At 52.2% G+C, this 25,338-nt stretch overlaps 4 protein-coding genes across 7 annotated transcripts; 2 read left to right on the top strand and 2 right to left on the bottom strand.

Moving 5' to 3' along the window:
• Positions 1-14: 14 nt before the first annotated feature.
• On the top strand, positions 15-13,043 carry rassf3 (Ras association domain family member 3). Of its 3 annotated transcripts, XM_088366800.1 has the most exons (8): positions 15-235; positions 341-722; positions 2,182-2,348; positions 9,634-9,741; positions 10,388-10,567; positions 10,663-10,750; positions 11,052-11,167; positions 11,238-13,043. In XM_088366800.1, exons 1-8 carry the CDS (start codon positions 230-232, stop codon positions 11,400-11,402), a joined length of 1,212 nt encoding a protein of 403 aa, XP_088222926.1. In that variant the 5' UTR covers positions 15-229; the 3' UTR covers positions 11,403-13,043. The 3 variants fall into 3 exon arrangements, with proteins under 3 accessions (XP_088222926.1, XP_088222925.1, XP_088222927.1); XM_088366799.1 differs by having other exon boundaries at positions 15-722; XM_088366801.1 differs by lacking the exons at positions 15-235; positions 341-722 and adding an exon at positions 1,261-1,530.
• A 189-nt stretch (positions 13,044-13,232) lies between these two features.
• Positions 13,233-17,230, bottom strand: gnsa (glucosamine (N-acetyl)-6-sulfatase a). The gene is made up of 14 exons (XM_088366782.1): positions 16,933-17,230; positions 16,538-16,597; positions 16,200-16,406; positions 16,063-16,128; positions 15,863-15,961; positions 15,612-15,779; positions 15,449-15,531; positions 15,267-15,385; positions 15,090-15,193; positions 14,921-15,022; positions 14,746-14,856; positions 14,558-14,668; positions 14,335-14,495; positions 13,233-14,247 (listed from the first exon to the last, which is right to left on the bottom strand). Exons 1-14 carry the CDS (start codon positions 17,080-17,082, stop codon positions 14,172-14,174), a joined length of 1,617 nt encoding a protein of 538 aa, XP_088222908.1. The 5' UTR covers positions 17,083-17,230; the 3' UTR covers positions 13,233-14,171.
• An 89-nt stretch (positions 17,231-17,319) lies between these two features.
• Positions 17,320-22,714, top strand: usp44 (ubiquitin specific peptidase 44). 2 transcript variants are annotated; one of them, XM_088366775.1, is made up of 6 exons: positions 17,320-17,798; positions 18,632-20,197; positions 20,271-20,472; positions 20,573-20,681; positions 20,784-21,007; positions 21,127-22,714. In XM_088366775.1, exons 2-6 carry the CDS (start codon positions 18,728-18,730, stop codon positions 21,249-21,251), a joined length of 2,130 nt encoding a protein of 709 aa, XP_088222901.1. In that variant the 5' UTR covers positions 17,320-17,798; positions 18,632-18,727; the 3' UTR covers positions 21,252-22,714. The 2 variants fall into 2 exon arrangements, with proteins under 2 accessions (XP_088222901.1, XP_088222900.1); XM_088366774.1 differs by having other exon boundaries at positions 17,322-17,690.
• On the bottom strand, positions 21,683-24,940 carry metap2a (methionyl aminopeptidase 2a). Its single transcript, XM_088366787.1, has 11 exons — positions 24,736-24,940; positions 23,938-24,030; positions 23,807-23,863; positions 23,636-23,738; positions 23,406-23,567; positions 23,117-23,298; positions 22,953-23,047; positions 22,757-22,853; positions 22,562-22,665; positions 22,367-22,482; positions 21,683-22,279 (listed from the first exon to the last, which is right to left on the bottom strand). The coding sequence occupies exons 1-11, from the start codon at positions 24,893-24,895 to the stop codon at positions 22,027-22,029; spliced, it is 1,422 nt and encodes a 473-aa protein (XP_088222913.1). The 5' UTR covers positions 24,896-24,940; the 3' UTR covers positions 21,683-22,026.
• Between the last annotated feature and the right edge of the window lie 398 nt (positions 24,941-25,338).

The raw sequence follows: 25,338 nt of genomic DNA, 5'->3' as shown, positions 1-25,338 counted from the left end.
GCCTGAAACGGAAAATGTTTTCTTGAACTGACCATTTTTTTTTCAAGCCAGCATAGATTGTCCGCCCGCTCTGCCGCAGCCGCCTGTGAAATGAGATCCAACCCGTTCTGAGGCGCGCAGCGCAGACTTCCTCAACCTGCTCGCCGACCAGGAAACTCGAGCGGCCGGCCGCCTCGCTTCTCCACATCTCCGAGCGCCTGCCTGCCTGCCTGCCTGCCTGCCTGCCACCATGAAGGTGATCCACCACGGGGCTCGCAAGCCCGTCGCCGCGGCCGACCTCCTCCCGCTGCCCGGGCCTCGCGCCGGTCGAGCCCCGCTGACGCCCAGCCGCTCTTCCCAGGAAACATCGCCGCAACCGGGCGCCAGGCTACGCCTCCCCAAAGGCAACAAGGGCGGCGTGGTCAACGTGGTCCGGCGGCACCTGTCCCCCCAACCGCCCCGGCGTCTGGAGAGCCTGGAGGCGGCGTGGAGCGCCGGCGGAGCCGCGCGCAGCCCCGAGCGAAGGAGCGGCGACCCGGAGGAAGGCCGCCCCGGTGGGGCTCCCCGCAGCCGCAAGAAAGGATTCAAGCCCCCTGACGTCAGGACCATCTTCACCCCCGGGGAGAAGGACCCCCGGGTGAAAGAGGAGTCCGGGGAGGGCCACAGCTTCGGAGCCGGCGGGGAAGGCACCTGGTGCGACGTGTGCTGCAAATACATCTTCCAGAAGGGGCTCACCTGTGCAGGTAGGTCAGCAGCGAGGTCATTTCCAATGTCAGCACTAATAAGAACCCATTTGCGTCAACTTTTGGCCCAAACCAAAGACGTTCTTGTTTCAATTCTTGACGTGACGCTGCCTGTCGGAATGTCGTCCGTCGGCATGCGGGCGGGCGGCCCGACCGGCTCCAGCCCGGGGAAGAAAAATTTCCTCCAACCTGGCTCAAGTTTGTTGACGTAGTGCAACCTTGAAGGGCCACAAAAACATGAGTCGAGTTGTTCACTTATTAACTCCAGACTGTTGTGAAACATTCCACCTGCCTTTTAACCTAGCCTTGTTTTCCTTGTTGTACTTTGCTGCCCTCTTGTGGCATCATGACGTCATGTAAAGTGAATTGAGGAGCTTTATTTTGACCAAAGTAGTGCTTGGTCCTCCTAAAGTTCCGAGCTGTGCGCTTACATTGCCTTAGCGTTCTGGCAGTCCACCGGAAGGTGGAATTCGACGTGTGTGTGCGATACCGTGGCTGTCCCACAATGTTTGTGTGTGTGTGTGTGTGTGTGTTTTGTGGAGCCCAAGTGTCACAATGGCTGAACAAACAAGAGGCAGCAGCTGAGCCTCGCAAGCGCCGCTGCGGACACACCCGCACTCGTGCGTGGAGCTACCGTGGACGGAGGCTCATGCGCTAGGGCAGAGGAGCCTCCGTCAGGGCGGCGCGATGGGCGTCGTGAAAAACTTTGGCAGAACTTTACGGAGAATCTCTGGGTTTTTCTTACGATTTCCCGCCACCATGAGGCGATCGGGACGACTGGAGCTCAGTTTGCTGTGGCGCAACCCGGGTGAGTTTCCAGCTCAAGGTGTCAACATGACTTTTAGGGTTGGCTTCTTTGGAAGAAAAAAATTGGTGGCTCCACCCGTGATAGAGATACGTAGATGCCGAGCAAATTTGATGTTGCTTTTTGGAAAGAGCCAAAAGTTGTCAACTTTGCTCACCTCTGGAATTTTGCTGGTTTCGGTTGATGATTGCGTCCTCCGGGAGACTGGAACCCCTTGGCGTTATTTCACCAGACCTTCATGACGTTCCCTCTCTTCCTCCTTTGGCAAACACCACCCTGATTAGAGTCCTCCTGCCAAATGCGGATGACCTTTCAACCCCTCCTACGAGCCTTCCCAAATGGCCTCCATCCAATACGGCGGCCAGAGGAGGGCAGGACGCCATTTGCCATCGGGTCGCTTGATGCGTGAAAGTGGGAAATCCGCCCGCCAGTCATAACAAGACGTGTCAAGCGGCCGCGGCGGAAAACATGACTCAGCGCTCCCCGTGCAAACTGCCCACTCGGCAAAAGCGGACAGTGGCGCCCCGTGCGTGTGCGTTGGGAAACGGTCACCCATTCTCAAATTGTTATGTTGACATTTTTCCACAGGGCAACATTGGGCGCCATTAAAAGGCACACAGACCTTTTATGATGGCAATCTTGTGTCGCTTGCAGGCTGCAAGTACGCGTGCCACGCCGCCTGTCGAAGCCACGTCAGCCTCGACTGTCACCCCGCCGCCGCCGCAGTGGCGCCGCCGACGTTGCCCATCACTCAGGTGCAGCTCAACAACAACAACGACGACAACAACAACGACAACAACAACCAAACGCCGCCGTCACATGTAAGTGGACACTCTTTTGCCTTTATGTGTGTGTGTGTGTCAGCTCAACTAACATACAATTAAAAATTAAAATATTTATTTTTGTGCTCAGGACAAATTTTACTCGTTGGTACCATTTTGTGGAACTTTGCCAAAAGGAGTTGAGGACATTTGGACAAAAATAGTGTTTTGCTGCCATCTAGTGGAAAATGTGTATGTGTGCATGATCACGTCATCTTTTGATTGTTGATAACCTTAGGCTCCCTTTAGTTTCAAATGTATTTATTTTTTTAGTTACAGTTTAAAAATGATTTTAAAAAAGACAGTTCATTTCGTCTTTTATTGATGTCATTTCCTATCGCGCCACACGAGGTCGGTGTGGGTGTATGAGCTGAGTGTGCGCCTCTGGTTTGTGTTATCACAATGTGAGTTCGTTTTCTGCCAACGCTCTACTTTATCATATGATGATGAGGGCAGTGGCTGTTTTGTATGCTAAAGGTCAAAGGTCAACTCCTCCACATTGCGACGTTGACTTTGCTGCGATTGTGCGCACCCGTATGTTTGCGCTTTCTATGTTTAGCAAAGCGGCAGTGGTGCGGCGGCAACCATGACAGGTCAATTGGCTCATTAAATCGGCAACTTGATTCAATTTGCGCTAATGACTGAAACTCAATCTGTGACGTGTGTGTGTGTGCGCGCGTGCGCATGTGTCAGTCAGCCGTGAATGCTAATAAGTTAGCAGAGCAGATTGTCGCTAACTGGTTGGAATGTGAATGCGTTTTCCCGCTGACTTTTGCAGGCACTCATTGACAAGTTGGTGTTTGTGTAGGCACGGAAAGCAAGTTGGACTTTTTATTGCATCCTTTTAAAACGGAAGGAATAGTTCAGGCTTCTATTTTGTTTCATCAGGGGGCCTTTTGTGTTGTGATAAGATCTATCCGGGGAAATGAGGGTCAGCAGAATCAACCTGCAGCAACATGTCCTCCACATACCTACCCAATATGTCACACTTTAACTTGCCACTGTGTGTGTGTGTGTGTGTGTGTGTGTGTGTGTGTGTGTGTGTGTGTGTGTGTGTGTGTGTGTGCGTGTGTGCGTGTGTGTGTGTGTGTGTGCGCGTGTGTGCGTGTGCGTGTGTGCGGGCCAGACATGAATTATGGCAGACGCTGAGGAATAATCTTTGAGGATTAAGCGGGTCACAAGCAGGTCAGGCCAGACAAAGCTTTTGTGTGTTTTGACAGCAGACGCGTCGCGATGATGATGATGATGATGTCGTCGTTTTTAGGGATTCGGTTTCAAATTTGAACAGCAGCCAGTCGGGTTCATGGCCCAGCAGGTCCAAAGTTGCATTTGTGCGTGATTTCAATTGGCCCAAAGTCATGTTATGATCAGAGTAATGAAGTCATTGCAAATGATTTTCCAAGCTGCTATTTTTTTGCTTGACACCATTTCTCTGGCACGTTGATGTCTCTGGTCTGAGACCGCCCCCCCCCCTAACCCTAACCCTAACCCCCCCCCCCCCCCCCCCCCGTTGGCTGCTGGTTTATCCGCCCGCCGATCTGTAATCTGCCGGCAGATGATGTGGACGTTTTGGCCAGCTGGCTCGCAGCTCCACTCTGACACCGGGCTTCCAACTTGTAGGAGGTCGAAAGAGAAACAAAGATCTCTATCAGGGTGTGAGCCCAGACCGTTTGGGATTGCCTGCCAATGGCAATTGAGTGGAAACGTGGTCGAGGATCAGTTCAGGACTTCCTGCCAATCTTCAAGGCTTATGCAAAAAATCTCCAGCGTGATTTGAATACAAGTCAAGCTCCCATCCTGGATGTACCGCTATGTTAATTTAGTGCCTTTTTTTTCTTTTTTTTTAATTGCCAGTCTCAACTTGCTTCCACGCTGCGTGTGTATTTATGGCGGCGGCCACATGAATCGGGACTGCGACGGCAGCGTCCGTTCCGTCCCCCCTCGGCACCGCATTCCTGCGCGCTTTGATCGTGCCGCCGAGCCGCAAATTTGGACTTTCAGGATGAAATGCGGAACCGAAGTCAGCAACACACGCTCACGGACGCGCTTGCTGAGGCCTTTTAGTCGGAGATCTTGTCAGCTTTCCATTCAACACCTTTTTTTTTCCCTGATAAAATAGAATTTTGGGGCTCCCCCCCCCCCCCCCCCCCCTCGCAAAATGCAGACTTTTCCCATCAATAATATTTTTTTGTCTTGACTTGGGTGTTAAATTCGTTCCCACAGTTTGACGTTGGGTTGAGAAAACCCCTCACTGCTGCTTCTCAGCAATTAAAGCAGCAATAAAACAGACACACAACCTTGCCCAAAGCTTCTAAATTACAGGAGCACACACGCACACATACAAAGCCTGTTAGCTGCATGTGAACACACCTGCACAAAAAACTAAATCATTGAATTGTTTCTTCTGTCTCCTTATTGTGAAGCTAAAGGTCAAACGCGAGGCCTGCTTATCTGAAGCTTGTGTGCGTGCGCCTGTGTGTTTTGGATTTGTTTGAAAGACAAAAGGATGGATGGCGGCGTGGCTCGGCTGCCCCTTTTGTACCCCGTTTATTTTGGGCAAGAGCTCGTCCGTCCAAACATCTCCTCGGGCGGTGCTGGTGTGATTTAGTTCCTACGCAGATTTTGTCAGTAAGAACGCTTTAACCTCCTGAAGGAGAGTGGATGGACGCAAGTGTTAACGTGCAGCAGTCGCGTGTGCAGCTGTGGCAAACTGCTGCTGACCTTTTATTTTAGGAATGTGGGTAACCGTATTCCTCTCTGTGGTGTGCGTGCGTGTGTGTTTGTGTAAAGACCTTGTTGGGAATATGCAGAGTGACACTGAGTTTGCCTGATGGATCAAATTCCGAGGAAGACTTTGCATGGCTTGTGGCCTTTGCTCGGTAATGTGATCTGAAAAACGTATATTGTATGCGTGAGGGAGGAATTGGAGAATTTCTACTTTTTCATTGGTTTTCTGTCGCTAGCTATCATGATCCTTGACCAAGAAATGAGAATTTTTGGGAGGTAGTTGGGAATATTCCACAAATTATTCTATGACTGAAGGTATATTTGTAGTTTAAAATAGAAATATTTTCATCAACAAGACTACAAGCATTGTTGAAATGTGCAGTTACTTCTTTATGAGTGGGTGACGCAGCAGCTATCCGAGCGCTGATTGGTCGGTTGTTGCCTGCTGGGTGGGACTTAACTGCTTGTTTGCTATTGGCTGCTCGACGGAGAGCTCTCGTAGTGGGCGGGGTCTTACTGTATACGTTTCTCAGCGTTCAACGAGTAACAGTCGGCGTCGACTCTACGAGTGCTCCTCGCGTCACTTTGACAGCAAACTTCTCAGGCTAGATCTACTTTTAAGAGTACTAAGTTAGACTGCGGCCAATATACAACAGTATGTTGGTGTAATAACGAACAGTGGAACTTTTCCTCCAACGATGGGAACGGTTAAATGAGTCGCGCTGGCCGGCCGGCCGGTGGAGAGGAAGACTGGCGAGCGGCTTGCAAAGCGGAAATGCTGCCTTAGCGAGCCCTCGTCGCACTTTGAACAGCGCCGCCGAACTACTTTTGGCTTGAGTTTCTCGAGTGAGTGGCCACTTTATTTAGGGGGGGGAAAGTGGTTTGATGCGGCGGCCGAGTTGGAGACGAGATTTTGGTCCTCGTCAATGACGTGGAATAGCACCATGAGCAGTGGCTACAGCAGTTTGGAGGACGACTCCGAGGACTACTTTTTCACGGCCAGGACTTCCTTTTTCAACAAACCTTTGGGCAAAGTCACAGAGAGCAAGGTAAACAGCAGCGTGCACCCCGTGCCAATTCGTGCAAATTGTTATGACGTGACGTTGAAAGCCAGGCTTCCATTTTAAATGGCTCGGTCCACCTGTCCACTCCCTTCACACGGTCGAGTAATGGAGGAACAAAGCGACAAACTTCATGAGTTTAGCTTTCCAAACAACGTATCTTTCATTTTCCAATAAATGACTCCTTCGTAAATGAACAGAATTTCCAACGTCGTTTGGAATGCCCGCTGACAAGTATGAGCTGAGCAACCACTTTGGAGCCTCACCCCCTCCCCTTTTTCCCGGCCCCATGCATGTCGAACCTGAAAGTCAAGTGCTGACAAGTATCAGGTTGCTATGACGTTTCACAGACGAGTCAGTCGGACAGAAGCCCACTCCCCACGAAAGCATGCCGAGCCTCCACCCTGTCTTTTAGCCTTGGAAATGAATTCCCACAATGCACTGTGTTGACGCAACTGATGAGTTGCTGTGGCACAAACTGATTTTTGTGTGAAATGTTGGATCTTTGGTGGCCGAGAAAGGTCACGGGCCGCCGCCCCCTTAAGATGTGGCCTCAGGCCCGCAGCAGGGGCCTGTCGCCGTTTGGCGGTTCCCCCACTAATTACAGCTTCAGCGGGGGCGGGGACCCCCGGCCAACATGTGCGGGTCCGCCGGCCGACCGACCGACCGACCGACGGCCTGTGTGAAATGACTGCTTGTGTCTTTGCGTGTCCGGTCGAAGGGCATCATTGATTAACGGGAATAAAAATCTGGCTTGGTTTATTGTTTTACCATCTGGAGTACTTCAATTCCACTACAAATTATTGGATGATGCCCAAACTAAAGGCCATGCCAAATGCCAAACGCCTTCGACTAGCTTATGGAATATTCAAACTGTTACAAAAGTACAATGAAGGTGCGCAATTGTACATTTGGACTAAGTCCGAACTCGACGCATTTTAATCAGCCCGTCGCCCGGGTGAAGGCAGAACTTTGCGTGACATTTAATAAAGCGCAGAAAGGCGCTGAGGCGCTCAAATGAACATCACTGTCACCTTCATTACAAGGAGGAAAAAAAAATGCTGCGGTGGCACTTGAAGTACATAAAGAGCACATTTGAAGCATGTAGGAAATCTCGCAAATAACACGCACATTGTCAACATCCAAGCAGAAAGGCCGCTCTGTGTGCAAATGTCACACTCGCTGGCAGCTAGCTGGGTGTGTGTGTGTGTGTGTGTGAGAGAGAGTGTGTGAGAGTGAGGCCCACGAGAGCTGTACATGTGAAGTCGGCCAAAGAAACTTCAGCAGCGGCGGCGGCGTTTGTAGATGAGGTGAAACGTAAATCGTGAACATCATAAAGATGTGGAGGACGTCGGGCCAGGAGCTCGGCCCGGCCCGCCAAGAACTCCGTGAACTCGGCGTGTTTTGTTTTGTTTTGTTTTTGTCGCTGGTATCGGTCGGAATGAAAGCGAGCCGGTTTGCGTTATCTCGTCAAATGCTTGACGCGTTTCATCGTCAAGGGCGACGGCGGCCAGGCGACAACATGTGAGATCATCCCGAATGCCCCCCCCCCAGCACATTCCCCCGCTCTAGATTTCCTTCCTCCGTCTTTCTATTGTACGTCACTTCCTGTTGCTCGGCCGTATTCTTTGACCGCCGGTGGGCTTTTTTGGGGGGGTCGTGACGGGCAAAGCTGCATCTGAGTTGGCGGCAAGCGACAGCCAAAGCCGCGCCTCGCTTTCCGACACAAAAGTAGCAAAACCTCTCGCCGTCGCACCGAGCGCGCGTGACAAATTATCGGTATGCCGCGTCAGCTCGTCACCCCGCCGATGTTTTGCTCGACTTGTTGCCGCGTGTTAAAGGGGCTTCCCACGGCGCCGGGTGACTGACATCAGCGCCGGCCGTCGTCGTCATTCCGAGCAATCGCAGGACAGAGAAAATGAGCTGCCATGTTGAGATGTTGCAAAAGTTGCTTCACATGTGACTCACTCACCGTCTTGTTCAGTTGCACAACCCTCATTGAGCCTAGGACAAATGTTTTTGCATTGTGGAACAATATAATAGCGCTCACCGAACAAAAATGTCCCTCCCCCCCAAAAAAAAAATATCCAATAAGCAGGATGATGACAAAAACAAATATGACACCCACATCACTCACCGGGTTAGGCCCGCTTTTTAAAGCGTTTTGGAGCATGGGAGTGCAATTCCCCGCAGCAAGCTAGTTGCCATCTCAGCGTGGTTGACCTGTCTGGCCCACCCGTCTCGTCTTTTGCCCACTTGGGAAAGCCTCCTTGCTGCTTTTTCTGGGTGGTCGACCGCAGCGCTTGTATTTGTACTCTTCTGGTCGGCTCTTCACTTGGCACCTTTCACTTGTGCTCGTGGGCTTTTTTTTTTCCCCCCCTCGTAGCTTCTCGGATGGAAACATGGAAGCAACTGTGTGCGTTCACCTAATAATGCAGGAATGTGGAAAGGTGTGGTCCATCTTGACTTCCCCCCTGTGGACGCCACAGGAAGTAGCAAAGGAGGAGGACAGAGCCTTTCTCGCAAAAGTAAATAAATAGCGGGCCGCTGTTGAAATGTTACATTTTAGCCGGTCAAAGTGGCAGTGTTTGGCGTGGCGATGACATCATCTGTTGACGGGCTGATAAGGAAGGGCTGGAATGCCATGCCTGCCGCAGGTCTGTTTGTGTCAGCGTGAAGATAAGAGGGCGTCCGGCTGTCAAGGTTCACATTTGTCACAAGATTAAACGTGACCGTGAGCTCACGTTCAGCCCCAGGGCGCCTTTGAGTTGGAAAATGGAAACGCCGCCGTGTTTGTTTGTTTGTTGGTTTGTTTGTATCTCCACATGCTTCCTTGTCATTGAACCCTAGGGCGTTCATCTCCTTACCTGCCGCTTCCCGTCCTAAAGTTGCCTTTGCGACCTTCTGCGTGTTAAGTTGAACTGCGTGCATGTGTGTGTCAATAATTAAAACTAAAAGCTCACACACGCAGCAACACATGATGTGTGTGTGTGTGTGTGTGTGCGTGTGTGCGTGCGTGCGCACCTCCACTGCTTCTCCAGCTTGGTCTTGGCCATATAAGGTTCCCATTCTCAGCACACTCCTGCTGGTGTGTGTTTTTGGACTGGAGCGAAGCAGCGTGATGCCCTTGTAAGTGTGCACGCACACACACACACACACACACACAAAGAAGAAGAGCAACAAGTTGCACGGAGCGATACAAAGCCTATTTGTGCGCCGTCTGGCTGTGGTGTCCTGCAGCCATACACAACATGACATGTGATGATTCCTACTGAAAGTGCCGTTTGCCCTGAGGTCCGCGAGCGTGCATTGGCGAGAAGCTCAAGTCGCTTTTCCTAAACGCTGGCCGCGGTTGAGTTGACGCGGGCACCCACGGCACTCACCGGCCGGGTCTGGCCTTGCCTTGCCTTGTTCAAGCCTAAGTGAGCTGGCGTAGAAGGCGAGAAGGGCTCTGCTTTGTCGCTGCTGACTCACGTTTGCTTTGTCCTTGTGCTCAGGATGTGGACAAGGAGAGCAAGCTGCGCACCGAGTTCAGTCGCGAGGAAATCAGGCAGAAGATCGAGCAGTACAACACCAAGACCAGAGACCACCTCAAAATGACCCTGGTGAGCATGCACACACACGCACGCGCGCGCGTCTGAATAGTGAAAGGCTTTTTGTATTTGCATGAAGTCAATGTTTATCAAATGCGTTAGATGAAGCCGCCACGCTGCTATCTTCATCTCGACTCGAACCCTCGCATTCCCCCGCGGTGACATCACCGCTCGCCGCTATGGTTGGGCTCCTGGTGTCTCCTTGGAAGGTGTCTCCAAGTGGAGCCAGCCAGCCAGCCCGGCATTTGCTAGGCTTTGCGCTTTTGCTTCCCACCAACGCAGAACCCAGCAAAGGCTGTCAAAACATTGAGTGACGGACGGCTGCAGCTGTATTCAACCAGAGGCTGCTAGCTTTATGCTAACATATCATGTGAAGTGCCGTAGAACCGCTAAGGACAATGAACACTGACTCCTATCGGGCCGTGTTTATGTTTTGGGGAAGGGATGTTGCCATGTTGTGTCTGCGCCCGTCTTTGTCTTTCTATCGCTTCATCTCGCCGTCTGACGTCCTGTTGATCTTGTCGTGGACATGCACGCGCACCACTCTAATGAAGTAATGAGATTAAACGGACGGCGCTCGGCGGCGCTCGGCCGCCATCTGTCCTCCCCTCAATCCGGCCGGCCGGCGGGGCCTCTCTCGCCTTTGTGTTGTGCTCAGGGTTCCAACGGCGTGTACACGGGCTTCATCAAGGTCCAGATGGACCTGCGGAGGCCCGTGACGGTGCGCGCCGGCCGGAGGGTCACCTCGGCGGGGGCGGCGGTGGCGGGCGAGGCCTTCTACCTGCCGCGGGGGGTCAGCAACACCCTGCACATCAGCTCGCACAACACCGTCAGACAGGTGGGGGGGAGGGGAACGTTGCCTGGGCCGCAAAGTGGAGAGTCCAAAGTGACCCACCCGCTTGCTTGCTTGCTTGCTCCTTTGGCCCTCTTCAGGTGATCGTGGCCTTGCTCAATAAATTCACCGTCGCAGACAACCCGGCAAAGTACGCCCTCTACAAACGCTATCGGCGCGAGGAGCAGGGTAAGTTTCAGCTTTGCTTTCGTCGTGCAAATGCCTGTGGGGGTCACACACACACACACACGCACACACGCACACAAATAAGCCCCAGCTGGCGCGGCGTGCGTGCGTAGCGGCGGCCGTTCCAAAAAGATCTTCACCTTTATTGAAGGCAAAAGGCTAAATTAAAGCTGGTGGTCCCCCTCATCTTTTCAACTTTTATGGGCTTTTACTGCCTAGTAAAAATGGTCTAGACAGCTTCAGAAAATAGATGTTGTTAAATGCAGCTCGCAAATCACGACAAATGACGTGTATGTGCGTGTAGCGTACGTGTGTAAACTGTCGGACGGGGAGCAGCCGCTGTTTCTCCGTCTGGTGGCGGGACCCGACGACGACACGCTGGGCTTTGTCCTGCGCGAGCAGCAAACCGGAGAAGTCTTGGTAAGACTCGCGCTCTGGCCTCCCCGCTCGTCGCGGCTGTCGCTAATATTGCCACCGTCGCTGGCCTCAGTGGGACGCCTTCTCCGTTCCGGAGCTGCGCAACTTCTTGCGCATCCTGGACAAGGAGGAGGAGGAGCAGAAGGAGGCGCTGCTCCGCCGCTACGACGTCTACCGCCACAGGCTGAAGGAGGCGCTGAGGGAAATGCGTGCAGCGGAGCGGCCCAGTAAGACTTGAACAGCGCCAGAGGGCCTTTTTCTTTTCTTTTCTTTTAGCTTTGGTGTTGAGAACGTGGCAAAGGAGAGCCCACTGGACTTTTTGAACTAATATGCCTGCCACAAACCTCACCAAAGACTCATTTAATTCCCTCACTACAGTCTGTACAGATTTTGCTTTCTTAATTTATATGGGTGGAGCTTTTTCTTTCTTTTTTTTTTTTTTAAAGAGTTGAGCGGCAAAACAATCACAATGCAGACAAGAGAAGGAAAACACAAGGAAGTTACGCTAGGAAGATGAGAAAGTCGGATTCGCCGGATCACGCGGAAGGACCTGGAGCGCTTTCAGGAAGTAAACGATGCAAAGAAGAGGAAGTAGAATAGAAATGTAACCAAATAGAGGAACAAAAAGAGACTGAGATGGGCCCATAGCGTTTGGGAGCGCCGTCTGGAAAGGAGGATGGGGAATTGGGGTGAACACGAAAGAAACATTTGTCACAAAATGGGCGCTTTTCAGTCATTCAATATTAATAGTTTGAACCTAAAATGTGCTACAATCTTTTACTTTTGTTCATTTTGGTTTCATCCTGAAATTTTAAGACTTGAGCACGAGGAGGCAAATGATTTGTTATGACAAACAGTTGTTGCTTTTTTTTAGCACACCCCAGCTAATTCCGTGACAGCATAATGTCTAGTCAAACAGCACCTTCTAGTGGACAAAAGCAGCAACTACTATCCAACTTGAGTCTCATAGTTGTATTTTTCTTCTTCTCGCGCGATATAACCAAAGATGAATTAGTGGTGTTGCCTGGTGCAAAAACAAAAAGTAGATGCAGAATATATCGAGTAGAGGTTTATTTAAATGAATTTTATGTCTAAAAAACACTGGCTTTACACGGAAGCATGGAATGTTCAGGAGCAAAACTAAAGAGGGCATCATTTGAAATAGTTACAAAATCCAACAAAATAGGGCATTTTGGCGATTTTCTCCAATGATGTAACGTTAATTAAAATGAGGCGGGGGGGGGGGGTGTCTTGGCCCTTTGTATGCTTCCGTACTTAATTGGAAGGTATCCGTGAAGACACGTATCACTTGTTGATGTGGTGTTGTTGTTGTAAGCTGTTGCTCAGTTGTATCAACTTAAAGGCTTGTCTTTATTTTTTAGGGGCACTTTAAATGACTTAAATTCAGGGATGACGGGTTAATGATGATTTTTGTTGTATTTTTTTTGTACTTGATCTTGGCTTTTTTTTTTTAATCCATTTTTTTTCCCTTTGGCTTTGCTATTTTGAGAGTATACACTGAATCAGTCATGATGTTAGCCTCATGTATGTGCATGATGTGTTACTATGGCAACATGTTATCCAAAGGCTGGTTGATGCACGGTCTTAATGTTTTATAACTGGATGTCTGAGACGAACGTCGCGTATTTAGTCATCCTCATTCGAATGGACGTTAATTGTTTGCAGATTTCCAAGCCTTGAAGCCATATTGAAGCGAGTAGTCCAGAAAACCTCAGCAGTGCCTTTCTGTTGTTTAATAGCAACTGCAGATGGAAGAAAATGGTTGTATTTTTGTTGTCATGGTCTCTTTGCGCAGCAGAGAGAAAGAACTGTGCAGCTATTCAAAGTAACATTTAAAATAAAAGTAAGGCAAAGTTCATTTGAATCTCCAAGTGAAGGTAACCCGTGTGCACGTGCGAGTTCTCTCCCAGCACACCAAGACGTTCCTGAAGAGCGGCCGTAGAAGCTCCACGCAGCAGAACCCTGCTGCCAACGACGAGGAGGGTAAGCGAGAAACCTTTGCACGTCTTTCTCCTTTCGTACGGGTCAACAGAGACGAGGCAACGTCTTCACAGATGAAATCCATTTTATTTGCACAAAAGCACGACGAGAAAAAGTGCAGTTAATGTCAACACTAAACATTCCATAAAAGGAAAGATTTCACAGTCGGGAAAGTTTTGTTCCGTCGTTGTCTGCGCTTCTCAAACTGGGGTCCACAAACTTAGTGATTGCCAGTTAAAAGATGACACAAATGAATATTGGGAGCAAAAAATTATTTTTAAGGCTTTTTTCCCCCCAGAATACTCTCGATTTTCTTTTCCAGAGTAAAAGGTGCAAAATTGTGAGAATACATTTGTCAGTCTCCCTTCTGAAACTCATTTTCATATAAAAAAATATGACTAATCTTGTAAGAGGACTATTTTTGTATTTTAAACGGCTTTTATCCAGAAAATACTTTTTTCTTATAAAGCTGAGAAAAATGCCACTTTTTCATAGCATTACAACAACTAATTGGCAATTGTGACAACCTTTTTTTCGATCAAATAAATTCAACTTTCTCAAAAGATTACAAATAAATGTTCCTTGGTGTTTTTAGTATAAACGAAAGCCGTGTTCTCGCTACTTTTTCTATCACATAAATTGGATGGACAATTTGTGATTTTCAAATTCCTCTGGCATGTACGGCTTATGCTTAATTGGCAAAAGGATGACGAGGAAAATTTCCCCCTGGACCCCAAAAGTTTAAGAACGTGCATTGCATCAGTCTTTCAGAATAAAACTTTCAACAAGAAAAATCAGTAGCAAAATGAAAGAGAGAGAGAGAGAGTGAGTCTCTTGGCTCCGTTCAACAGAATTCAAATCTTTGGGCTCCTTCAAGTTCAAATAGTGAACTTTTCTTTCGTGAACAATGCAACAAATTGTGTGTGAATACGACTCCCAAACAAGGCAACAAGAAGGAGTGGGGGGGGGGGGGGGGGGGGATTCTGCGTTTGTGGAGTCGTCCTGTTCACTTCATCTTCTGCCGCAGTCTGCTCTGCTTCCACGTGTGGCCGCTAAACATCCGGCGGGGCTCAAATTTGAAGCTGACGACAAAACAAAACAGGTCAGTCAAAAGCAGCCATTCTTTCCCCTACCGCTAGAGAGAGCCTGCGTAGCGCACAATCACGTACCGAGCGTCGTAGACGCCGGGCGTGCGGCAGGTTCTCCCCGCGCACGACTGCAGCATCATCAGCCGATGGTTCATCTTCTCCAGGACCTCCTGGTCGATGGTCTTGGCGATGTTGCTGAGCTGGAAGGGGTCCCCCGTCAGGTTGTAGACCTCCACAAACACCTGCCGCCAAGCGCACCACTGTCACGCCACCGCAGGAGAAGACGAACAAGCGAAGCGGCTACCTCGTCGTCGTCGAACTCGCAGTACTGCAGGTTGGCCGAGGGCGCCACGGTGCGCACGCAGGCGTACGTGTTGTTGTACGAGTCCTCGCACACGCAGTCTGGGAAGCACTCCTGCGCACGGCACGAGAACAAGGAGAGCACGCTCGCCTCAAGTCAAAGCTCTTCGCGAGACCACAGCGGCTCCTTACGGACACTCCGGGGCCCAGCAGGGGGCAGGCGGGGTCGGAGACGTTGCGTCCTTCCCCTTCGTACTCCACCAGGATGTCGCTCCTCCACGAGCTGCCGTTGGCTTTGCCCTCCTGAAAGCCACCGCGGTCGGTCATTGAAAGCCAGCTCAACAGTGGCGACAAGATGGCGGCTCACCAGGACGGGCAGGAAGGAGGTGCCGTCCATCTCCGTCTTGCTGACGTTGACTCCCGCCAGGTCCAGCATGGTGGGGCCCAGGTCCACGTTGGCCACCAGAAACTGTGCAAATATCGGTCTCGTTTGACACGTTCCCCCTCACCCCGGTCGGTGAGAGCAAGCGGGTCACCTGGCTGCTCTGGCCGGCTTTGATGTTTGGTCCTCGCACCATGAGAGGAACGCGGATGTCAAACTCGTACAGCTGCCGCTTGTCCAGAGGCAGAGAAAACTGACCTGCAGGTAGCCAGCCGTACAGCGCTGCAGTCCAACGAGATACACGTCACGACGGGCGTTTTGTTTTGGTTACCAGTGTGGTATCCGTTATCCGACGTGAAGAAGACGTAGGTGTTGTCCAGTTCCCCTCTGGCCTCCAGGCTGCTCACAATCTTCTCCACCAGGTCGTCCACGGACAGCAAGGTGCGCCACCTGGATCCGCGGCGCAGCGTTACACGCGGCCGACGAGGATGACGCGACGCGACGAAAACGGACCGTTTCTTGAAGGCGTCGTCCAGAAAGGCGACGGACGAGTTGCTCATGGGCGTCTTGGCCTGCCGGATCAGCCAGTGTTTGTCCTGCGCCGTGCCGCACAAGACATTGTGAACATCGTGTCCACGCACGCACGCACGCACGCACGCACGCACAAGCGACCAACCTTGCCGTGGACGTTGAAGTTTGGGTCTCGCGGCGCCTTGGTAGTGTTGAAACGGTCCCGGTACTGAGGGGCCGCCGTCCACGGCGAGTGGGGGGCCGGCGTGGACACCATCATGAAGAAGGGCTGGGAGCTGGATTTGGACTGCAGGAAGTTCAACGACGCGTTGGCCTGCAACACACCATTTGGAATCACGTCACGGCTGGCTGCCAACTCCACATTCGGTCCACCCAAAATAGGATTTGGGGTTTTACCAGCACGTCAGTCAGGTAATCTTTGCTGTAGTCGGCCCCGTGCTTCTGAGCTTTGCCGTTCACCGACAGCGTGTAGTTGTAGTACTTTGAATTCTTCTCCTGGGAGGGGAAAACCAAAACAAAACAAAAAGGTTTGCCCTTGCTCCAATTCTCAAGGGATGTTCCATTTTGTCACGGTAATATGTGAATGTTCTTCTTACCAGTCCGACCCAGTAGCTCCAGCCGAGAGGAACGTGCTCCACTCCGCCAGCCTCCGTGTGGCCGTACTGCGACGCAAAGCGTCGTTGGCATGCGCGCTCAGGCTCGGGACAGTCGGCCGGCCAACGACGGCCCTCACCTGGTTGAGGTACTTCCCGGCGAAGAAGGTCTGGTAACTGGCCAGGTTCTTGAGCAGCGCGGGAAAGGTGTGCGCCTCCTGACTCTTCTGCCAGGCCACGCTGCTGCAATTGCCCTCCAGCGTGTTGTTGCTGACGTGGTGGTTGTGCGGGTATTTGCCCGTCAGGATGCTGGCGCGGCTGGGGCAGCACAGCGGACTGGCCACAAACTGGCAACCAGGAGGTGGAGAGAGAGAGAGAGAGAGAGAGAGAGAGAGAGAGCGAGAGAGACGGCCGTGAATAGATTTGGAGCCGCCCCGTACGGACAGAATGTTGGGAGGACCGGCCGGCGCTCGCTTACTGCATTTGTGAAGGAGATGCCCGCGTCACCGATGAGTTTCTTGGTCTTGTTGAGTGGAGTCTGAGGAGAAAACTAATCACTGAACAGGAAATCTGGCAGAACCAGCAGATGAGCACCAGTGAGAATATTAGTGTGAATTCGTGAGAGTGAGCAGTTAGTGGGATTCACCTGGCTTTTCATGTCACACTCAATCAAGTCTGCACAAACAATGCTGACGCATGATTACATCACTGGTATGTGTTTGGACTCGTCCGAATTATTTTAGGGGTTAGCAAAGTTGGTTTTGAACGGAACAATTCGAATTAAATTGATTGAACTAAAGATACTGCAGTGTCTAAAGAAAGTATGACGCTTAATAACACCTGTTCGACACATGACCGACATGATTTGCTCACCATGCCCCCCATGGCAATGTCCAAGTCGTCGGTGAGGATCAGAACGATATTCGGTCTCCTGTTCGATTTGGCCAAAGCCCCGTTGTCGCCGATCTGGCTGCTTACGATAGCGACGCAGATGAGGAGAGACTTGAACCATGAACGCGACATTTTCGCTTTCTCGATCTTGACGATTGGCCGTCAAGTCACGCGGCACGGGGTGGGAAACAGCTCCGATGAGTTCCTCTGTTGAAGATAAGTGCACAAGCAAGTCAGCTACGTGAATGTTTACTTCCGCGTTTACTGGTCACGTGTGCGTGGCTACGGAAGCCGCGACGTCAGTAAACGTCCCGAACGCTTTTATGACCTTGTTTACTCGTCCAAAATAATGAGAAAGCAATTTGAAACGACACGTTTTACCATTATCACTAGAAGCGGGCAAAGGTTCCTCTGTGAAGAAGACATTAGACATGGGATCATTAACCAGTCCAGACTGGAGTGCAACAACCGGAAGTCCATGTTGGACATCCCAATGTGAAGTACTATTATGTGTAGATTTTTTTCCCCCCCTTTTATCGCTTCCTAAAATAAGTGCCACAAGTGAGTTTGGGTGTAATCCACAGCTAGTTTAATAGGTCAGTGTAAAAAAATAAAAATAATCGGCGAGTTCTCGTGCACGCGCTTATTCTCGACCACGCGACAGCCCCTGACAAGATGGCGACCCTCCGCGGAGTAGTAAAAGCACAGCATTGAGTGTCGTCAAGTACCAGAGAGGCTCGGTATGTTCCATTTTTTTCCGACATGTTCGCTTACTAACCCAATTCCGGTCCAAACCAGTCCCGGTGATATTTACTCCGGAGCCGACATTCGTTGGCATTAAGCAGCAGGTAGGCTGGCTAAAGTTAGCCTAGCATACTCGCTATTTAGACAGCATTGACAATGTGACAAAGTCTTGACAACGCTGACCTTGTTGTGATATGACCAAATTTGAGCTTGCAATCGTTTCCGTCTTTTTTTTTACATTTTATTTGACTGTTTTGTTTACTGCCGAGTCAATTCCACGCCAACTGCTTTATTTAGCCTGAGCTTTGTGTACGTCTCTTGTTGTTATTTTGAAGCTGAGTGGCGATCTGCCTGTATTAGATTTAGGGAAGAAATGACCGTTTATAATGTAATAGACGCCAATTTGCTGAGTGGAGCGCCTCCCAACTTCATTGCAGTTGTTGCCTAACTTCAACGCACGTCTCCACGTAGATGAAATGCTTTTGTTGTGGAGGTTCAATGATTTGAGTCCTTCCACACTTGGTTTGTTTGTCCTCGTGATGGTTGCGTGTGAGCTGGAGCACATTCTGGACTGGTTTTCCAGCCAATTACACAAGCGTTGACATTTTGCACCTCTGGGCAATTTAGAGTCTCCAGTAGAGGGCGGAAACAGTTTGCATGGAGAAAAGGCACCCACAGACGAGGAGAACATGTCATGCATGCATCTGCTCGTGTCTTGTAAAAGTTGTTTATCGTGCCAACGAGGAGAACATCTTGCTGTTGTTTTTACCAGGAGAGGTTTTAATTGCAGCGACGCTGCCTTCTTTCACGATCCACGATTGAAATCCTTTTTCTAATTTGCACATGGCATGTTTTGTTTCCAACGGAACAGAATACGCGGCCCACCGGCTGGGAATTATGATTTTGTGTCAAAGCTTTTCTTTCCTGTTTTCCGCAGACATCGGCATGCCCCGCGAGGGCGGCCCTTCTCGTCGCCACGGCGATATGAAGCCTGCGTGACGCGACAGCTTTGACATTAGCGGCACCGGGGGCAATGGACCGCTGCAAGCACGTGGGGCGTCTGCGGCTGGCGCCGGACCACTCCATCCTCAACCCGCAGAAGTGGCACTGCGTGGACTGCAACACCAGCGAGTCCATCTGGGCCTGCCTGGGCTGCGCCCACGTGGCCTGCGGCCGCTACATCAAGGAGCACGCCCTGCGGCACTTTGAGCAGCAGCGCCACCCGCTGGCCATGGAGATCAACGAACTCTACGTCTTCTGCTATCTGTGCGACGACTACGTCCTCAACGACAACGCCACGGGAGACCTCAAGCTGCTCCGCAGTACCCTCGGCGCCATTCAGAGCCAACGCTACGAGGTCATCACCCGCAGCGGGCGCACTCTGCGCTCCACCGCCGAGGCCCCCGCTCCCTGCGGCGCTAGCGAGCTGCAGCTGCGCGACGAGGATCGCATGTTCACCGCCCTGTGGCACCGCCGCCGCGCGCTCATGGGTCGCGTCTTCCGTTTCTGGTTGGGCCTGACTGACTGCGGCCGGGCCAGGCAGGAGGAGGAGAGACGGCGCGAGCGGGAGGAGGAGCAGAAGCGGGACGCCAGGGAGCGGAGGCGGGCGCTCAAGAGGCAGATGCGGGAACAGTTGGAGAACGCCCCGCAGAGGAAGAGCCTCCGCTTACGCGGGAGGACTCCCAGGGCTTTGGAAGCCGCCGCCGCCGCCGCCGCCGCCACCCGTGCGGCCAAAAAGACTCAACGGGCCGCACCCCGCTCTCAAACTCCGGCAAGCAGGCGGCGCAAGGCAAAGACACCATCCAAACCCAAACGCAGGTGGCGGCGTCCTTCTCCCGGCGGCCCACGCAAACCCCTAGCCACGCCTCCCGGTCGGCCAGAGCCCGCCGTGGGGGAAGGTGGCTCGCCCTACAAGCGACGCCCCACCGTCACCCCCGGCGTGACGGGCCTGCGCAACCTGGGCAACACCTGCTACATGAACTCCATTCTGCAGGTGCTGAGTCACCTGCACGTCTTCAGGGAGTGTTTCTTGCGCCTGGACCTCACGCAGGCGCTGGAGCTGCTGGTGTCGGCCGTGCACGGCCGGCTGGCGACCGAGCCCTCGCCCCGCTCGGCCCACGGGAAGGGAGCCCCGGCAGGTGTGGGGCTGAGCGGCGGCGCCTCCCCGCGGGGCCGCAGCATGGAGCTGATCCAGCCCAAAGAGCCCAGCTCCAAGCACATCTCCCTGTGCCACGAGCTGCACACCCTCTTCCAGGTCATGTGGTCGGGCAAGTGGGCGCTGGTGTCGCCCTTCGCCATGCTGCACTCGGTCTGGCAGCTCATCCCGGCCTTCCGTGGCTACGCGCAGCAGGACGCGCAGGAGTTCCTGTGCGAGCTGCTGGACAAGGTGCAGCGGGAGCTGGAGAGCGTGCCCGGCGCCGACGTGCCGGACGCGCGGAGGCGCCTCATCCAGCGGGTCCTCGGCGTGGTCAACACCATCTTCCACGGGCAGCTCCTCAGCCAGGTACACGCAAGCGCCTCCATCCGGAGCCCACCATCCAGATGCCGCCGTGGCTCAAGGGCCTTTTGCCCCACAGGTGACGTGCCTGGCTTGCCAGCATCGCTCCGACACGGTGGAGCCCTTCTGGGACCTGTCGCTGGAGTTCCCCGAGCGCTACCACAGCAACGGCGGGCGCGAGTCGCCCGCGCAGGCCTCCTGTCACCTCACCGAAATGTTGGCCAAGTTCACAGAGACCGAAGCGCTGGAGGGCAACATCTACGCCTGCCAACGGTGTAACTGTCAGTACTGCACGCGCGCATCAAGAATGCTGATTGGTCAATCTGTGGATCACTTGCAGCCTGACGCGCTCCTCCTCCTCCTCCTCTTCTTCTTGACTAGCTTCGCGACGGCGGTCTTTGTCCAAAGCGGTCCTCCTCACCAAAGCACAAAAACAGCTGATGGTCCACAAGTTGCCTCAGGTGCTGCGGCTCCACCTCAAACGCTTCAGGTAGGACCCCCATGTCGCCATTTTGGGCTCTGAAGTGATGTTGAAATTTCAGCAAAAGCGTGATTGCGAACCGGCTTTTTTTTTTTGGTCACGTGCGCTCAGGTGGTCCGGTCGCAACCACCGGGAGAAGATCGGCGTCCACGTGAGCTTCGACCAGCTCCTCAACATGGAGCCGTACTGCCACGGCGAGTCGTCGGGCGGGCCTTGCTCGCCGCCGCCGCCGCGCGCCAAGAGCCTCCTCTACGAGCTGTCCGCCGTGGTCATGCATCACGGCAAAGGCTTCGGTTCGGGCCACTACACCGCCTACTGCTACAATTCGCCGGGAGGTGAGCTAGCTTTTATTTTCTCACTGTCGAAAGAGAAGTTGTTTGATCCACAAAAGTGCTACAGGCCGGCTTTTAATTCCCCAAACTATACATTCAAAATGCGGCTTTTCGTGCGTCAGGTTTCTGGGTCCACTGCAACGACTCCAAGATGAGCGTGTGTTCGGTGGACGAGGTTTGCCGAGCGCAGGCCTACATCCTCTTCTACACGAGGAGGCTCACCGGGGACCAAGAGCGCCCCCTGTAGGCGGAAAGACGCTGAAAGAAAGACCCATTTCATGCAGCGGGATTGTGGCAGGTAATTTTGTTCCATCCCTGACAGATGAGCCAAAGTGCCCTTAAAAACAAAACAAAATGGAGATTTATTTTTATAGGCCCAACTTTCTACCCAAGGAATGTAATTTCCCAAGTTCTGATTCAGGCCACCTGCGTCTTTTTTGCGGAGCGATTGTATTTAAATGGAGCTTCCGCTCTTGAGCGCTTCCCTCAGTCTGGGAGGATGTTGCACAAAAAACACTTTAACATCAGCTCCTACTCCGTTTTTGTGTCCTACTATGCAAATTATTACCTCACGTTATTTCCTCGAGAAAATGACTTCAATAAATGAGAATATTTTTCCACTTTTCTACTAAAACATGTTTGGTCAGTGCTTGCACACATAAGGACAATTGGACATGGTTGAGCAATTTTCATTGAATCTTTTTATTTTTTTCCTTACAAAAACATTCCAGGGAGTTGAAAACGGGAAGCCAGGCAGCATTCATTCCCTGCTGTTAGCAAAATGTTAGCCACCCCACGTAGCAGCCCAAGTCACCCGTTCGCAGTTTTTCATCTTGGACAAATAAGACAAACTGAATCCGTCCCGCTTGTTTAACCAGGAGAAGAACTGAGTCCCAAAGCGAGTCCGCGTCGTTTCATCCGTCTGTAGATGGTGGTGGGACATTGCGTGCGTGCGTGCGTGCGTGCGTGAATGTGTGCGTTTGCGTGCGCCCGCCAGGCCGCCCGCCCGCCTGCGTGGCCCTTCAGTAGTCGTCGCCGCGGCTGACCACTTCCTTGCAGGTGGGCCTGAGCAGGATGGTGTGCTCAAACTGCGCCGTGTAGCAGCCCTTGGTGTCGCACAGCGGCGGGTAGGGGTCCACGATGCCCAGGTCGCACAGGTTCTTCAGGGCCATCAGGTACTTGCTCTCGCCCAGGCGGTCCAACCAGCGGCGGCAGAAGGCCAGCGTGCCAAAGTTCTCGTTGATCACGTTCAGGAGGTGCTTGGCCCGCGGGAGCCTGTCAACCCAGCCAGGTCAGTTTTCATCACTCGCAAACACCGACTATTAATAAATGGGTGGTCATGTAGGAAAGCGAGACGCCCACCTGATGGGCACGTGGCCCACGTCAAAGTTCTTCATGTAGTGCGAGCATTCCATGTCGTCGTGGACCATGCCTTTGCCCGTGCTGCCAAACGTCTCGATAGCGTAAACCTCGCCTTCCTGCCCGCAAAGGGAAAATGAAATTTAGCAGGAATTAAAAAGGCTGAAAAAAAAAGGTTTGCCCCGCTTGGAGGCCCACCTCCATTCTCGTGGCTTCTCCTCCTTTGACGATGGGCACCGTCTTCCCGGCGTGTATCCTGTACTGACCGATAGAATGGCCGTTGAGGTTTCGGATGGGTTTGACTACGGAGGGAGGCAAGCGGCTCACGCGTTAAAATACACTCGGGAAATATTTTGCCAGACAAAACAAAGTGCCTTCATGTGCCTGTGTTACCTTGGTACGTTTTGCCATCCAGCTCCACCTCGTAGGACTCCATCACTTCCTGGATGGCTTCGCCAACGTCACACAGACGCACGTCAATTCCGGCATTCTGCCATGAGGAGGAAAAAACCCCCAAAAAACATCAAATGAGATTTGGGTGAATTGAGCACCATCCCAAAAAATAGTGTTGTGCGCGTCCGTCGCATACTTTAATGCCAGTGTTGGTGGCATCCTTAACGGCTTCCAGCAGCTTGTCGTACTTTGGGTTGAAGGTGACGGTGAAGGCACAGTCAATGATTCGCCCTGCGGACAGCGACCGAGATGAAGCGAGCGCTCGCGTCGCGTCGCGACGGCGCGTTCCGCCCGACGTACCGTTGATGTGCGTGCCGAAGTCGATCTTGCACACGTCGTCGTACTGCAGGACGGTGGGGTCGCCGGCGTTGGGAGTGTAGTGGGCGGCGCAGTGGTTGAGCGAGCAGCCGGTGGGGAAAGCCAGCCCGGCGTGCAGCTTGTTCTCCTTGATCAGCTTGCGGGAGCAATCCTCCAGACGCTCGCTGACATGCCGTGGCACAAACACAGCGTGAGGGAGAGGCAAGAGACTACGGGACGGAGCGAGAGAGAGGGCGAGCGAGAGAGCGCGAGCGAGCGGGCGCGGCCTCACCATATTTCAATCATGGTCATTCCAGGTTTGAGGAAGCCTTGCACGTGGCGGCGAACCTGCCTGTGAGCCTCGGCCGCCTGCCTAAAGTCGTTCCACACTTCCTCGTTGGCTTTGTCCAGCACTCGCCGCTCTTCGTTGCTGCTGCGCCACGCCGCGCTGCGCCTGCCCCGCCGCGCGCACACGCGCCTTTAGACTCCAACGCACGGCAGCTTGTCCTAGCGTGTCCTTACCCGTCCTGCGAGGGAGGGTATTCGCACTCCTGTCCGACGGGGAAGGCTCCACCGGGATACAGCTCGCAGATGGGAATAGACGGGGGATCCGTCTGACCTTTGGCTGGCGGAAAACAACAACATCACAAACTCTTCCATTTTAGTTTGAAGGCGGAGCCAGCGCCAACATACATCCTTTCTTCTTCTTTTTCTTCTTCTTTTTCTTCCCTGCCGAGTTCTCGCCATCATCTGCAAAGGTGCGAGATGTTTGGTGACCGGTGGAATTGTACACAAGCGCAGCAAGTTTTTTTCGGGTCTCCCACCTTCCTCGCCCTCCTCCTCCTCCTTGTCTTTGTCCTCCATCACCTGCTTCTCCAGCTCCTTCGTCACCTCGGTAACATCGTCGCCTTCTGGACCTGCGACAAACCGGTTTGAAAATGCCTCCGGACGCAAACTTGCTTAGTCAGCAAAATGAAACAGGATGTGGCTTTGCTGGAGATTTGGTATTTGTATTGAAAGCGATATGCACAAATTAACACCTGCGCCGTTATTGATTTGTGACCGACTTTACTTGAACAAATGAGTCATGCAAGCTGACCTAATTGTAGATCTCATTGAGAAAACAGAAAATTCAGCAAAATAAAATGCGGAGTAAGGCGTTCGTGCAGTGCAACAAATGTATGCAAATTCAAATTCACATTTGAGCAGCTTTCATGAGATGTCAAGGGGTGCTGAGGTCTTTTTTCCCAAGAGTAGGCCTGACGTAAATTCCAAACGTGATCCTGAACCCGCATGGCTAACAGCACCATCAAGTCCAACGCAATAAGTCAACGTACTTCCGGAGGAAATTTCACTGTAAAGCAAATTAATGTTGGATTTGTTTCCTTTGTGGTTTATTGTAGAGTTCATCGAGAATATTCAGTTTGTCTCAGTATAATGACGGCTTCGCAATTGTCTACTGTCTGCCACTTTGAGCGTGTACACCAAATTCACCACTAAGTGATTTTATTTTGAAGATAAATTGGGATTGTTTCCGGGTTTGTAGGTTCTAAAAATGTCCGCTCTGTCGCAGCACCAACAGGTAGCATTAGCTAAGCTAAGCCTGCTCGCGGCAGTATTACCGGCTGCCGTTGACTTGTTCTTCTTCTTCTTTTTTTTCTTCTTTTTCGCGGCCGCCTCTTCCACCGGGTCGCCGTCTTTTCCATCCGCGTCCTCGCCGTTCATCTGGGCTTCCTGGACTTGTTTTTGCCCCGCCGGAGTCTCCGCGAGCACCGCCGCCATGACGATGACAGCCTGCTGCTACTGCTGCTGCTTCTTAGGTAAGCGCGAGGCATTGCGGGAACTTTGGGTAAGCGCTTGCGTCGACGTGATGCGTTCAATGACCGTCGACTCAGAATTTTGACCAATGACGTTGTCAGCCACTAGATGGCAATGTTGTACTGTGCTGAATAGATCGCTCCGTAAAATCGCAGTTTGTAGTGTGCGACGTCCTCGGTTTGTGGTCCTTCCCAAAAACTCGTGAATCTTGTTTTTTTAGTGTTTCTCTGACCAAACGCAGCAGCAAATATACAACGGCATATTAATATTGTGCAGTGACTTGTGAATCATGTGTTTAACAATATTGTTAATGGTTTAATAATGTGTTTAATGGTAATCACACTATATGTGTGTTAAAAAGTCAGGAGTGGCCGAGTAGCTGTTGTAGGCCAGACAAATGCAGACGC

Source organism: Syngnathus floridae, chromosome 22, assembly GCF_059516105.1.
Source record: "Syngnathus floridae isolate MCC-2025c chromosome 22, RoL_Sflo_1.0, whole genome shotgun sequence".
Taxonomy (NCBI): Eukaryota; Metazoa; Chordata; class Actinopteri; order Syngnathiformes; family Syngnathidae; genus Syngnathus; species Syngnathus floridae.
This window is presented reverse-complemented; position numbering and strand designations above follow the sequence as displayed.